This window comes from Eimeria maxima, genomic scaffold (assembly GCF_000499605.1).
Source record: "Eimeria maxima Weybridge genomic scaffold, Emw_scaff442, whole genome shotgun sequence".
NCBI lineage: Eukaryota > Apicomplexa > Conoidasida > Eucoccidiorida > Eimeriidae > Eimeria > Eimeria maxima.
Genome location: NW_013566507.1, coordinates 13285 through 27329, shown reverse-complemented (window position 1 = coordinate 27329; position 14045 = coordinate 13285). Strand labels below are relative to the sequence as shown.

Sequence of the window (14045 nt, the reverse complement as noted above, 5' to 3'; positions counted from 1 at the left end):
TATATATATATATTGTATATAGCAACACGGAAACCTCCTGCAATCAGGAATTCGGCATCTTAATGAGCTATGAAACTATGAAACTTGTTGAGCAGCGAGGCGGGGGGCCCCCTTCTGAGTTTGCTTGTAGGTGAGGCACATGTTAGTCGAGAAGCGGGAGTGTCTTGATTGCCAGCCATAAAGTGAACATGATATGAATGATATGCAACAAAGGTCTTGTTAACAAGAAAGAGGCTGCAAAGATAGTTGAGATAAGAAGAATCTTGTCTAACGTGGGCTTCCTGATGAGCCTTTCCACCGTCCTAAAGAAGCTTTGGGGCCTTTGCTTTGTAGCAATCAAATATTCAGAGATAGTCTCGCTCCACTTCGGCTGCTGCAGTGGCAGAATGCCGCTTCTTTGGTGATGCTGATATTGTGACATAGGCTGTTGACGATCATGCACGAACAGATGCTGAATTTGATTTTCGGGATGGAGGCCCTCAAAATGGCTTGAGTGGCTCGTCAAAAAATGAACTTCTTCTCCATCGCTTGAAGATACTTCTTCCGCTGGACGCCCTAAAGTTGTCTCCCCAAGGAGGGGCCGCTGAAGCCGCTGAGTTTCAGAGCCGCCCACAGCCGTCGACGAGAGGCACAGCACGCACAACATCCAGAAAGAAGGAAGGCAGATGGCCACCATTTCCTGGCTTTTCCCTTCCGCTTGTCTTCTTGATGTAATTAAACGCTCAATAATCATGTGTTTCAATGCACAGGAGTCGCACAGTCTCCCCTAAACCCTAAGCAGGCGAATAGACCGTGAAGGCTGGCGGAGAGGATATGGAGAACAATAAGCGGCAACCGTTGCCAGTGGCAACGTAAGAATCTCAATAATGATATACCTTCATTGTGTTAAGAGGGACATATATCATGAAAATGTCATGACTCAAACCTCTCCCACGCGTTCAGACTCTCCTCCGCTGCAGACCGGTACCTCCCGGCTAGTGCTGCGGAGCCACCCTGGTAACGGCGAGTTTTACTTAACAATTTGTTGAACACACAAAAACTTCTTTAAAGTTTTGGTTCGCGAGAGGCAGAGGTAAGAAGCCCCCACGGTGTGCGAGATCCCACTAAATCGAGGCCATGGTTCATATAATGGCGCCCACTTCGTGCGTCTATGAGCAGCGTCAAACCCTTCTTCCTGTAGAAAGGTTTATCATATGGCAGTTAATGCCTCAAAAACTGGATTTAAAATGTATATTCATGATATTTACAGACTAAATACTCCAACGTGCACGCACCCGCTCCTCCTGACCGGTGTTGACCGCAGATGGCGAATGAGGAAGCCACTGGTGCTGTTCATATCTTTATTCGTAACTAAAATACCATTTTAACATCACCATTTTCATCTATTAGTTTCAATGAAATGCACCCTCAAGGGGTTTCTTTTACTTATCTCGTTCGTGCTGAGGGGGAGCCACCTGCTGTTGCAATCCCGCAGCTCTGTGCAGAAACGACAAACTTCGTTTGAAGAACATCGCACATAGCGCAGCTTGAGAGGTCACATAACAGTTCCTGTTCTTTTTGAAACGTCCCACCTTACCTGCTGTTCAGGCGGACTACCTGTAGCGAGAACCCCCACGTGCCTTATTATACTAATGCACAGGGCCCCCATAAGTGAAAGATGAAAGTATCAGTCCGCTACCTCGTGTGCACACAACCATGCACGGCAAGCAGAAAGGCTTTATTGTGTGGCATGAAGGCCCTGTTATAGCCTTCAATGTTGCTCTGCCAAATGTTCCAAGCTCATTAGTTCTAAGCGTTTCTCGTTTGGAGCTGCGTCTGAATTTTGGTCAGTCGTTTTCCTCCATTTGAAGCGATAAATCTCCAGACCTGCAGTGTAAGCCCTCAGCCCCTGCCGTCTTCCCTTGTCTCAGTGCTACAGTATTCTTCGAGCCAGTATTACATACCAGTGAAAGGCATGTTGCATGGCATGCTGCATGTATTCCACTGTTTCATTTCTCAGTAGAAGACACAGTTAATATGTGTAATTAGAAAGTGTATAGAAATGCTGGTGTCGGCACATGAATGCGTCTCGCTTTGTTGAGCCAAACTCGCTGTACGTTTTACCCCATCTTCAACCCCAAGTGTCTTACCCGACTGGCTCAGGAAGCTAAAGCGCAGGAAACAATGCCATATCTGAAACAGGGATGTTGCATCTGAATTTTTTAGCACCTCAATAAGCTTGGAGGAACCTCCACTACCCGTCATACCACACAAGCATTCCACGCCTAAAGTATTGGCTTACCATGTCCCTCAGTGGGTTCGTTTGTACATGGTATGTTTAAGCAACTTTAACTAAGTATAAAGGCATTTGTATACAGTCCAGCCGGATACAGACAAAGAAGTCGGCAAGTGCAACTGTAATGAGCTAGGAGGCCGAAGAAGCATGCTCAAACGCAAAAGCACCAGCGTCTTAAGACAAGGCGAGTCTCACAAATATGTTTGAGGACGCGTTTAAAGCACGTCAACATATTCCAGGCGCGCCTAGCCTGAGGAGCGGCGAGAGCTACAGCGAACAATAGCGCATGTCATGTTGCAAGCCACAACTAACGGCAAACGACAAACAGAAAATAACAACAAAAAACATCAAGCAACAACAAGCAGCGAGCAGGAAGCAGCAGCATGCAAAAACAAGCAACAGCACACGACAACATACAAAAATCAAGAAGCAACACCAGACGGCAACTGACACAAACAACCAACAACGTCAAAGAACAGACAAAAAACAACGAGAGGCAATCGCATGCACCAACGAACAAAGGACATCAAAAGCAAACAACACAGGGCAGCAACTAGCAGAGACAAACAGCAGCAACGGCACATAGTAAAGAACAAGCAACAAACAGAAGAAACAAAAACGACAATGAAAATGAAGGCAAACAGCAAACAACATCTACAGCGAAACACAAAACACACAATACACGAGCAGCAAAGAACAGCGACGAACAGTAACACGCAACTGTATTAAACAACGACAAATACCGGAAACAACAGAACAACAGCAATAACATTAGGTAACAACTGATAGCAACGAACGAGAAACAACTAACAACAATAAAGAGTAGAAGACAACAAGTAGCAGCAACAAGCAGCAAAAACAGGAAGAGCGCCAGCAACAACAGGAGACAGAAAACGACAACAACAGACAACAACAGTGCAACAGGCAACAACGAGCGAGAAGTAACACGAAACAATTACAAACAGTATCAAAGAACAGCAGGCGGCAGCAAACAACCTCAAACAGCGCCAAACAACACCGAATAACAAATCACAAAAACGACAAACAACGACAAACAGCCAAAAGAGCAATAATAACAGGGGATACAAGCACAGAAAGAAGCGCCGCAGTAATAACAATAATAGCGGTTGTCGCGACTAGTTTAAATGATGCTCTTCTCAGAAGAAAGACAAATTCCTGGACGGCGAACAAAAAATTATCACCGGTGGGGGATGCAAAAGTCAAAGAAATCAATGCAAATTGCAAGATGAGTAGGGAGACACTGGATGTAGTCGAGTGCGAAGGCAAGCGCAATCAGCCCAACACTGGAATATGCGAACTGCTCAATAACAATAAATATACGAACGAATTTGAACAACCGAAGAAAATAATGCACCAACTGGGTAAATAATTTCTTTTCGGTTGTATGCCAATTTTAACGGCCTGATGCACAGACTGCAAATTACGGGAAATGATACACAAGGCGGGATCATAAAACGCAAGACGCGCAGAAAACCTCCCGTGCGGTATGCCAAAAAAAAGCGAACAGCGCCTCCACAGAATGGCCGTTTGACACGCAATAAATTGGGAGATAAATAAATACAGAATTCGGGGAGAAACTCTTTGGATAGTCAACTCGAACTTTCAATGGGAGTCTCAGCTCTGACTTCCTAGCTACAGCGTCTGGGAACTGAACTAACGAAGCAGCCCATCGAAGAGAGAAACATATAAAGTGAAATACCCGAACTACATTAGTACTTTCGTGTGATTCGCAGATCCATTTTAATTCATTCCTCGTAGTAAATGGGAGAATGCGAGCACCTCTCAAGTACCCGTGGTGAGAGTCCGCGGGCCCGGCAGGGTGTCATGCGTGAAGAAGAGCTACCATCTTGCCGAACATCCGCTTTTTTTGGACCCAAAACTACGTTTGTTTTAGGAATTTTAAGGATGGAAAATGACCGCAAGACAACAGAGAACGGACAGCAACACCGCATGCGCAAGGCAGCCAAGTCGTCGGCAACGGCAGCACCGGGGCTGTTGGCCATGAGTGAGATGCGCAAGCGCTCGATCTTCGCACAGTAAAAAAGTGTAATTGAATACAAGAATTTGTACAAGCAAGAGCCTCTCAGAAACCTCATGGGAACTCCCGCAGTCACCTAATTTGCTGCGGCTTCCCACTGCTGCGTCCCGCTCTGCGGACAGTTGCTCAGGGAGCGGCTCCAGGTGAAACGCTGGCAGCATTCTCTGCCATTTCTTTTCTCATGCGAGGCAGTTTTGACTCGAAGAGCATTTTTAACGAGGTGAAGGAGGGGTCTCACCTGTGCGTGGCTGCAACACAAGCGGCCTCGTTCACTGTGCAGCAACGGGTGTTTGCGTCTGCATCGGCGTGTTCGTTGGTTGTGCTGCGACGATGGCGGGCGCCAGCGCAGTGCTGCTTCTGGACGGTCGGGGGAAGGTAATAATAGGCCGCGATTACCTCGGCGACGTTTCTCTGGCCGTTAGTGACAGATTCGCCTGTCGGGTTCTTGAACAGGATGAGGCGGCTGTAACTCCTGTATTTGAAGACGAAGGAGTGACCTATTGTTGGGTGAAGCTGAAAAATATATACCTGCTAGCCCTCACACGCCGTAATGCGAACGCAATGATGCTGTTGGCCTTTCTGCACAAACTGGGGTCTGTATTGACGAGCTACTTTCACGAACTTGCCGAAGAAAGCCTCCGCGACAACTTCGTCATAACGTACGAATTACTCGATGAAATGGTGGATAACGGATACCCACAAACCACAGAGGTGAAGGTGTTGAGCGAATTCATCAAAAACCAGGCCCATCAGATGTCTACAGCCACCGTGCGCCCACCCACCGCCATGACAAATGCAGTTTCTTGGCGCTCTGAGGGTATCGTGCACAAGAAGAATGAGATATTCTTAGATGTGGTGGAGAAGCTCGATTTGCTTGTGGCTGCCAACGGAAACGTTTTGCGTTCTGAAATCCTCGGATCTCTGAAGATGAAGTCTTTCCTCTCCGGCATGCCGGAGCTGAAACTCGGACTGAACGACAAGCTGGTGCTGGAAAGTAGCGGGAAGTCAACGGGGAGAGGGCGAGCAATTGAAATGGAGGACGTGAAGTTCCACCAATGCGTTCGCTTAGCGCGTTTTGAAAACGACAGAACTATATCCTTCATCCCTCCCGACGGCGAATGCGAGCTCATGTCTTACCGCCTGCACACGCAAGTTAAGCCTCTGATCTGGGTGGACTGTCAGGTGGATACAGGCACATCAGGCAGCCGCCTTGAGTACGTTGTTCGTGCCAGAAGTCAATTCAAACCCCGTTCTGTTGCAGGGGGCGTCGAAATACGAATTCCTGTGCCTGCAGATGCAGGCGCAGGGCACTTCAAGACGACCATTGGCAGCGCGAAGTACGTGCCAGACTTGGACTGTCTTGTGTGGAGCATTCGCCACTTTCAGGGCCAAAGAGAATACAGCATGACGGCCTCCTTTTCCCTTCCTTCTGTACAGGACGACTCAAGGCGCAACTTCATGAGACGACCAATTCAAGTGCTCTTTGAAATTCCGTATTTCACCGTCTCAGGCATCACCGTCCGTTACCTCAAAATAATCGAGAAGAGCGGATACCAAGCGCTGCCCTGGGTCCGATACATAACCCAAAATGGAGACTACCAGCTTCGCCTCACTTGACTCAGACTGTAGTGATGCAGCTGGCTGCCTGCAACGCTGCGGCTGCAGCATCCCGTATGCAGCGCTGCAGCGTCAGAGGGCAGCCTCCAACGTTCACCCACTACAGCACAGCTCAGCATAGTGGGAGTTGCCCTTTCTCCGGTGTGTTCTCTATCACTCTCTAGCCGCTGTTGTCATTAAGAGCTGTACTTCGTGTTGAAGCTGGCAAACCAGGCCGATTCCAGCCCCAATGGGGCCGCCTGGAAGCCGCGAGAGTCCCCTCGAGGGTCATGAGGCTTCCAGTTGCACATGAACATGCGGGGGCCTGTTATATCAAGTGCATCGTTAACACCGATGCCAGATGGCTCCGGGAATGCAAACCCCTGAGACATCGGGCAAACGTTGCAAGAGCTCTCCTGCGTGCGCTGCTTGTAACTTCTTGTTCGTCTTTCTGGGCTGACTGAACGCGGTGAAGTCCTTGTGCAGGAGTGCACGCAACGCACATTTTATACGTGTACTGGGTTTGCTGCGGAGGCTATATATGGCCGTTGCTGTTGTGGCTGCCGTTGCAGCTGCTCTTTTGATCGTGCCCGGTTGTTGCTGGGTGACCATGCAACCTATAGAGGGTACAGTGTAGCAGACTCGAGAAGTCCAGAGTCTAAAGGGGTTTGTCTTGTTCACGCTGATGTTAAAGTTTGTGCGAGAGAACGTTACTACGAGGGGTGACGTGAATGTAACAAGATAGAGGTTAAATGGGTTCCCACCGACGTCGGAGAGGCAGCGTATTGCAAAGTAGGTCTCAGCACCCCCTTGTTAGTCTTTTTTAATTCACAACATATGAAGAAGGCTCAGCCTTAAACACATCATTTTGCCGGGCCAGGGATATGCGATTCTGCGTAGGCATTTGTTGTCGCTGCAGCAACTGCTGCGGCTCTTGCAGCGCCTCGCTGCAGCACGTTATTTCTCAATAAGCCTAATTATCCCGAAGTGGCCTTTTATTTGTGTATACCCGTATACATGCGCTAGCCTTCTTTCGGCGGAAGAATATTCACTATGGAACGCGGGAGTCCCTCCCTCTACCCTCTACCTAATAGCGTTTCCGCTGTCTTACATTCACACAACTCCACTAGCTATATATTATATAATAACAATATACCTGAATATTAGTATAGTTATTTTGTTTCTACAGCAGGTACGCAGTTGCACACGATCACTAGCCGCTTTGTTCCACTGGCCTGTCGACACATGCCTCGCAAATGGTGAGCTTTTCAGCTTCATTGGACTGAAAAGGAGTGTATATAAAGTAAAACCGGCATGAATACTGAAGGAAACTGTTGTGTGGTTGACGCCTTCAACTTGATTATCCTTGTGTGCCCAGCAAATCGAAGTGCATCTCCCTACACCACCTGTTGAACTGTTGTTGAATGCTTGAAACCTGACGACGAACGAAGCCAACAAGAAATCATGCGCTTCTCCAAATCTGATTTGCGTTTATTACTTAGTTTTAGTTGTGCTGTATCGCAAATACTCGAAGGCATTTCGCGTCCCAGTCGCCTGCATGAGGAGGGGCCCCAGGAGGATCTGCGTTCGTGCGAAACGCACATCTGAAGCTTTGCTGCCCTTTTCACCGAATCGTAACAGAAGGGGAAAATAAGGAAAGCAACAGAAAAAATTACAATAGCATTAAAAACTGTCCTTCCCCAAGGCTCACCGCACCTCCATGGGCCCGGATGCTTTGTCTTGGGCCAGCGTAGTCAGCGAGAGCAGAAGGCACTACTGCAGCTCAATCTCATCAGATACACAGCACATTCGCATCTTTCACAGACGAAGGGGTCCCCCCGTTTTCCTGTCCTGGAACCTTGGGGTAGGGTCCGGTGCTAGCGTTCATGCAGTGTATCCAGAGCGTCTCAGGTCAATGAGACTCTGATGATATTTTCGAGGGACGAAGGTGGGCCACAGCCTATCAGGGCCGCCAAGGGCAACGAAGCAGACCTGCATCCATTGCTTGATATCGCCTTGCGCCGTCTGCTGCTGCCCCATTCTGGGATTTCTGGTGCTGCTTTCTTGCTGCGCATTTTACTGCTGCAGCTGTCGCCCTTGCGGCAGGAGCCTCGACCGGCATCATAGCAGACATCAGCCTCTTTCCTCTAGATTTTCTAAAGACTCACGCCCAAGGTAATAATGTCCCACCAGTGTCAGCAGCAGCAGCCCCGGCAGGCCCTGCTCCACCGGCGTCATCCCAAGCGCCTGTTGCTGCAGCTGCTTCTGTAGCAACAGGATCTCCCCCTAGTAGCAGAGTGACTTTCGCAGCTCCCTCGAGTTCCGGGGGCGAACCTACGTGCTCCTATACTGTTGTGAGTTCGCACAAAATTGGGAGGTCTCCAGCAGGTGTGCGATATCGGGGGAGGCTTAACGGCCTACGCAGCTGCTACGGCGGCATTGCAGCTCTGGCTATGGGCAGCATGCCCTCTTCTGCTGGTTTCTTTGTGGTATATGAGGTGGTGAAGGAGAAACTGAAGCACTCGAGTGGGTTGAGCCAACGGCGGGACCTGTCGGAAAACCAGTTCCGGTCTATCCGCCCCTGGGTTGATGCGGATGCAGCAGCTGCTGCTGCTGGTAGTGCTGGCACTGCAGTAAAGCCTGTGTACCTGCTGCCATTGAAGTTTGAGATAGCTCTCATTTGTTGCTGTTTGCGGCTGCTGATGCGTTCTTGTTCTTATTTTCAGACACCGACGTGCCGCTGGCATCAACACACATAGCAGCCGCAGCCGTCGCGGAGTCCAGCGCCTGCGTCATTCGGTGAGGCCGTCAAGAATGAATTGAGAGGGCAGTATGAGCAGGTTTCATGAAGAATGGCAGGTGGCAAGGATGTTGGAACGCCTACTGTGTTCTCTCTGTTGTGCAGTGATTTTGCTGCATTCATGTCGATAAGGTCTTTAAGTAAGAAGTGGGAAAATGCTGCGCTCATGAGGGTTCGGTTTGACTGGGGTGACTTGCCGTCTGGTTGAGTTGTACCCCTGAGGTACCATTGTGCTTTGGCCTGCTTGAGATGCGTCGGGGCACCACCAGTGGCAGGGAGTGACGAAGTTGTTAACTGCTAGTACTTGTGGGTCGGGAGGGCTGCTGCTGCTTGCAGCAATCCGTTTGAGGTGGTGAAGCAGCAGGTGCAGTTGGGGCTGCACGCATCAACTGCTAAAGGATTTTCCGCTGTCTGGCGGCTGGAGGGACCCCGCGGCTTCTTCGTGGGGCTGGGCACTTCCATGCTGCGAGATGTTCCATTTGCTGCAATGCAGCTTTCTTTGTGGGAGTGGCTCAAGCTAAAGACATTAGGTCTGCTGCTTTCTCTTCAACACTGCTGCACAAAAACGCAAGAGTAATAAGATCGCGATAATAACAATATGCAAATAAGCGCTTCCTGTATTGTGCGGTTGGGTGTAACACCTGTGTCAAATTGGACGCCACTCTGCTGAGTTTAATGCATATAATGTTGTCCAGTGATCCGCGTTAATTGATTCAGTACTCTTAATGGGGATAATTTTTCACTGCTTTACCACTGCTGCTGCTTTAGCGCGACAGACGTGGTGTTGCACCGACCTTCGGCTTCACTTGACACAGCCCTTAATTCAGTCATCACTGTTCCTGGTTTGGTGAGCACCTGGATGCAAACACCAATGTACGCATATGCGTGGGCTTCTCTTTTCGTGAGCGCGTGCATGCAATTACGTGTATACGTAGATGAATGCGTACTGCATATTTAATCCTTCTGCCCAGGTATGCGTGACGTTATATACATTCGCGTGCTCTGGCACGTCTATGTACATATCTACATGTGTATGCACGTCATAAATACGTAATTCATTATGCATATTTACAATGTTTTGTGCCTACACAGGGGAAAGCCCTTCACCAACAAGCTTTACAGCAGCGGTCTCCGGAGCAGCAGGAATGGTAGCAGGTGCGTGCAACTTGTTTTTAATGGACTCCCAGCTTATCCATCTTGTTTTTTTTCTTTAGCTCTTAATGGCAGACACTGGATGGCTTGCTTAGATGTTCCGAGCTGCTTTCTTGTGAAGGAGGAAGAATCGCGTGGGCATTTGTTGCAGGAGCTGTAGCTGCCGTTGCGACAACTCCTATGGATGTCGTGAAAACGCGCCTTATGACGCAATCTCCAGGAACGCGTCAAGTGGGTTCCTGAGCCTAGGGATGGGTTGGCTTGGCGTGCAAGCCCACAAGTGTTTTGGCATAATGCGGATGTGGATGAGATATCTCGGGTGAGCAGCAGTTGCTCCATCTATGGGCCTTCTTGTGTTGTGTTGTGCTTCGTCTGTTTAGTACAGGGGCTTTTTTCACTGCTTGGGCATAATGCTTCGTCAGGAGGGTCTGAGGTCTTTGTTTTTGGGGGTGCAGATGAGGTGTCTGTGGGTGGCGCTGGGGGGTGGCATTTTCCTTGGCGGATACGACGCATTCAGCGGCTATTACCGCCGCCTTTTTGAGCGGAATCACCTTTTTTATGAGTCGCAGTGTTGCAGCAGCTGCAGTGAAAACTGCATCACCAACAGAAGCTATAACAAACTCACTAATAATGGATCTGGTTGTGGTTGAAGGGTTCCGAAATCGCAGCTCTCCATTTCGTGACAAGGCAGAAAACTGCACAACTGCGAACCTCCAATTGAATTCATGACGCAGTTCTTTTGAATTGGTAAATGGACGTCGATATTCAAAGCCGTTTTGGAAATTTGTTTTCCCCGGTTGTAGCTGTCGGTGCTACCTGGCTCCGCCAAGTGACAGGTTCCTGTCAGCGGCCAATCTCCTGATGGGCAGACCTGCAAATGAGACTTTATTCCATCATATTAGCAAGCATTCAGCTAATTTAATTTAGGAACATTTCTAAGTTAGGGGAGCTGGGGAGCCGTTGCTCACTAGCTAGATGAGCCTTCTTTTGTTGCAACGACTGCCGTACGTGTATTTAAAAAGATCAAAAGGTATTTTCTGGTGGATAAGGCCAGATGACGTGGGCCACTCGTAAGTAATAGGCTAACTCACGCTCGGCTCAATTCACATGCAACGAAAGGATTGCGGAGCACGAGCAACTGGACCAAACGAACGGCTCAGAAGAAGTCTAAATAGGGCTCGTCATCCTGGTTGACGTCCGCCTGGGGCGGAATATCAGGATAGATGGGTAGTAGCATGGCTGGATGCTTCAGTGCGACGTTTTCTGCCAGCAGTCGAGAATTGGGATCGATCTGAGTCAAGCCCATGATCAGGTCTTTTATCTCCGCAGGCATGCAGCTGATGCAGTTGCTAAAGTTTAGGCCTCCTGCAGAGTCCACGGTCAACTGCGAGCACCAGAAGGTGAACAGCGTCATTCCCAGTTGCCACGCATCTTGAGATGGGAGCGCCTGCATGCTGTAGTATGATGCATTGTCTCGCAATTCAGGAGGCAAGAAGACTGGCGTCGTTAAGGTGAACTTGTAGTTGTTGGCCAGAGAGCTGCCCTGCTGCGTGGCCTGGAATAGCCCCCCAAGGAACACAAGTCCTTTTTCCGTAACTAAAAAGGACGCGGGGTTTATGTTGGTGTGCACCATCATAATGCAGTTCAAGTTGGCAACCGCTCGCACCGCTTGCTGAGACAGACTGAGCAGCGCTTTGTACGCCCTTCTGCTACTGCCTGCGTTCGCCATCACCGTCTCTGCCGTGGCTCGAATTAAAGGACGTCGCGAAATTGCATTTAAGAAGACCTGACCGTCGGGGGCCTGCACGTAGGTGTCCAAGCCGCTGAACTCATACAAGTCAATGGGTATGTCAAGTCGTAGGCTGTGACGGAAGGACGCCAAGGGTTGATTTTGAGGCGCCATTTTCGCTATTGTGAAATCTCTGTCCAAGGCCTGAATCGCAGAATACTGGCCCTTAACCTCTGTGTACATTCGCCCAATCCACTGGCGTTGCAGCGGCTGCTCCTCCTGGAGCAGCTGGTCCTGCACAAGCAGGTCTACGAATCGTTCCCTGTTTTGCAAGACTGCCAGAAACACCGCCTCTCGCGTCTCGTATCCGTTGGAAAGCAACGCAGGCTGGTCGACGCCCTGGGGGAGGACTCCCCCGAGAATGTCGACCAATTTCGACACTTTGTTGCTCAACCACCATCCAGTTCTGTTTTTGCTCAAAACTTGAGCCAAGTACCTCTGGCCGGGCTCTTCTGTGAACCGAGTCTTCTTGCCCAACCCTCCGATGTTTTCTGTAGGGGCACTGAACCCCGTGTAGTTGTTGTTCCCGGCGTAGGTGTTGTACCCGTTGTAGCCTTTACTGGGGAAACTGGCGAAGGTCGCAGCTGCAGGCCCGTAATCAGCGACCATGGGATAAGCATTTGAAAAGGTGCCGTAGGTGTTGTAGCCCGCGACGTTTGCATACTTCGCATACTTCATAAGGCCCAAGTACGACTTTAGCGTCTTCATTTTCTGAAAGAGTCCGCCGCCTACGGCTCCATCAGCAATGACTCCAGTCGTCATTGGGGTAGCAGCAACGGCGGGTACCGACATTGTAGCGTAGGGCACTGTAAGTGTAGAGGCGGGCATTGCAACTGCAGAAGAGGATACTGAAACCGCAGAAGACGGCATTGCAAATGTAGAAGAGGGCATTGCAACTGTAGTGGATTGTACAGAATATGTAGAGGAGGGTACTGCATATGTAGCGGAGGGTGCTGCATATGTAGCGGAGGGTACTGCATATGTAGCGGAGGGTACTGCATATGTAGTGGAGGGTACTGCATATGTAGTGGAGGGTACTGCATATGTAGTGGAGGGTACTGCATATGTAGCGGAGGGTACTGCATATGTAGCGGAGGGTACTGCAAATGTAGCCGAGGGCATGGCCACTGCAGCGGATGGCATGGCCATTGCAGCGGATGGCATAGCCATTGCAGCGGATGGCATAGCCATTGCAGTGTTAATGTATCGTTGTTTATTCTTTCTGCCGCCCTGTCCAGTCATTGCATTTGGATCCTCCTGGAAATTTTGCCCGCTGCCGTCACCGCCCAGTTCCTTTTCGCCGAGTTCGCGCAGAACTGTAGTACCTCGTAGAGACGGTGTAGACGACTCGACGCCTTCACGGAGGATGAGCTGTTGACTCTCAGATGCAGCTTCGCCTAGGTTGTCTGTTCTCTGTCCTTCCTCATTTTCGAAGTCGGCCGGCTGCAATTGTGGGTCTACAAGCGACTGCCCTTCGCCATTTTCAATTGCCAGAGCTGGACAGGGAGAAATGATGAGCACATGGGAAACAAGTTCAAAAGCGAGAATAGCCGCGAGCGGCAGTATCTTTCTCCAAGCTCTTGCCATCATCGGACTCTGAGATATTGACACCATTCTCGGTGGAGGCGATGGATGTTCACTTGTCTACTAGATGTGGGTGGTTTAAAAGATGAGATGTCCTAGGATACAAAGCAATAAACACGACCGTCAATCGAGCTGCCAGACGACAGACAAGCTGTAGAGCTTCACGTCTGCTATCGGTTGAAGCAGTTCGATGGTCTGGATGGCACGAGACGATCGAGGCAAGAAAAGCAAGAAAATCAATTCGCGAAAACGAGCTCAAATGTGCTCAAGAAACAAAAGCATATATTCAATGGTAGAGTGTGCTCAGAATCTTGTTGTAAAACAATAGATCTGAAGCAAGTAGCTACCGACTGCTGGCCTGCAGCCTAGTGGTGAGTCGCCTGCGCACCGCTGGCTTCGAGGCGAATGGCTGTCTGAGACAACGATAGCCTTTCTGCCAATGCTACACCCACTGTTTCCCGGTTCAAACTTTGCAAATCATATTTAAAACAGCAGAGTAATATTAACTCAGTCTATTTCAAGCTAACTGTGCATATATCACGCTCATATCCCTGCACTGATAGTTCTCTGGGCAAACGCATACAAGCGTGACCTGCAGTGCGACCAGCCAGCTAACCACTAGAAACGTCGGTTAGATCCCAAAACTTTGAACCCTCAACCTGTTAGTTTTCTAATAATAAATAAATCTACATACGAATATTATAAATGCAGCAGTCTATACTGTCGCCAGCAGATTCAATTATCCCGAGTCCTAGTCAGCCCTACGACGAGCGCTTGTAGCTCCCCCAAA

General features: G+C 49.4%; 3 protein-coding genes across 3 annotated transcripts; 2 read left to right on the top strand and 1 right to left on the bottom strand.

Annotated features, from left to right (window-relative positions):
• Positions 1 to 4664: 4664 nt before the first annotated feature.
• On the top strand, positions 4665 to 5951 carry EMWEY_00033330 (mu1 adaptin, putative; the record flags this gene model as incomplete). The annotated part of the gene is made up of 1 exon (XM_013481847.1): positions 4665 to 5951. The coding sequence occupies one exon, from the start codon at positions 4665 to 4667 to the stop codon at positions 5949 to 5951; it is 1287 nt and encodes a 428-aa protein (XP_013337301.1).
• Positions 5952 to 7856: 1905 nt separating this feature from the next.
• On the top strand, positions 7857 to 10532 carry EMWEY_00033320 (mitochondrial carrier domain-containing protein, putative; the record flags this gene model as incomplete). The annotated part of the gene is made up of 8 exons (XM_013481846.1): positions 7857 to 7878; positions 8019 to 8456; positions 8657 to 8729; positions 8836 to 8907; positions 9067 to 9260; positions 9823 to 9885; positions 10034 to 10113; positions 10263 to 10532. The coding sequence occupies 8 exons, from the start codon at positions 7857 to 7859 to the stop codon at positions 10530 to 10532; spliced, it is 1212 nt and encodes a 403-aa protein (XP_013337300.1).
• Positions 10533 to 11038: 506 nt separating this feature from the next.
• EMWEY_00033310 (Rhoptry kinase family protein ROP23 (incomplete catalytic triad), putative) lies at positions 11039 to 13258 on the bottom strand (the record flags this gene model as incomplete). The annotated part of the gene is made up of 2 exons (XM_013481845.1): positions 11039 to 12504; positions 12955 to 13258. The coding sequence occupies 2 exons, from the start codon at positions 13256 to 13258 to the stop codon at positions 11039 to 11041; spliced, it is 1770 nt and encodes a 589-aa protein (XP_013337299.1).
• Positions 13259 to 14045: the final 787 nt, after the last annotated feature.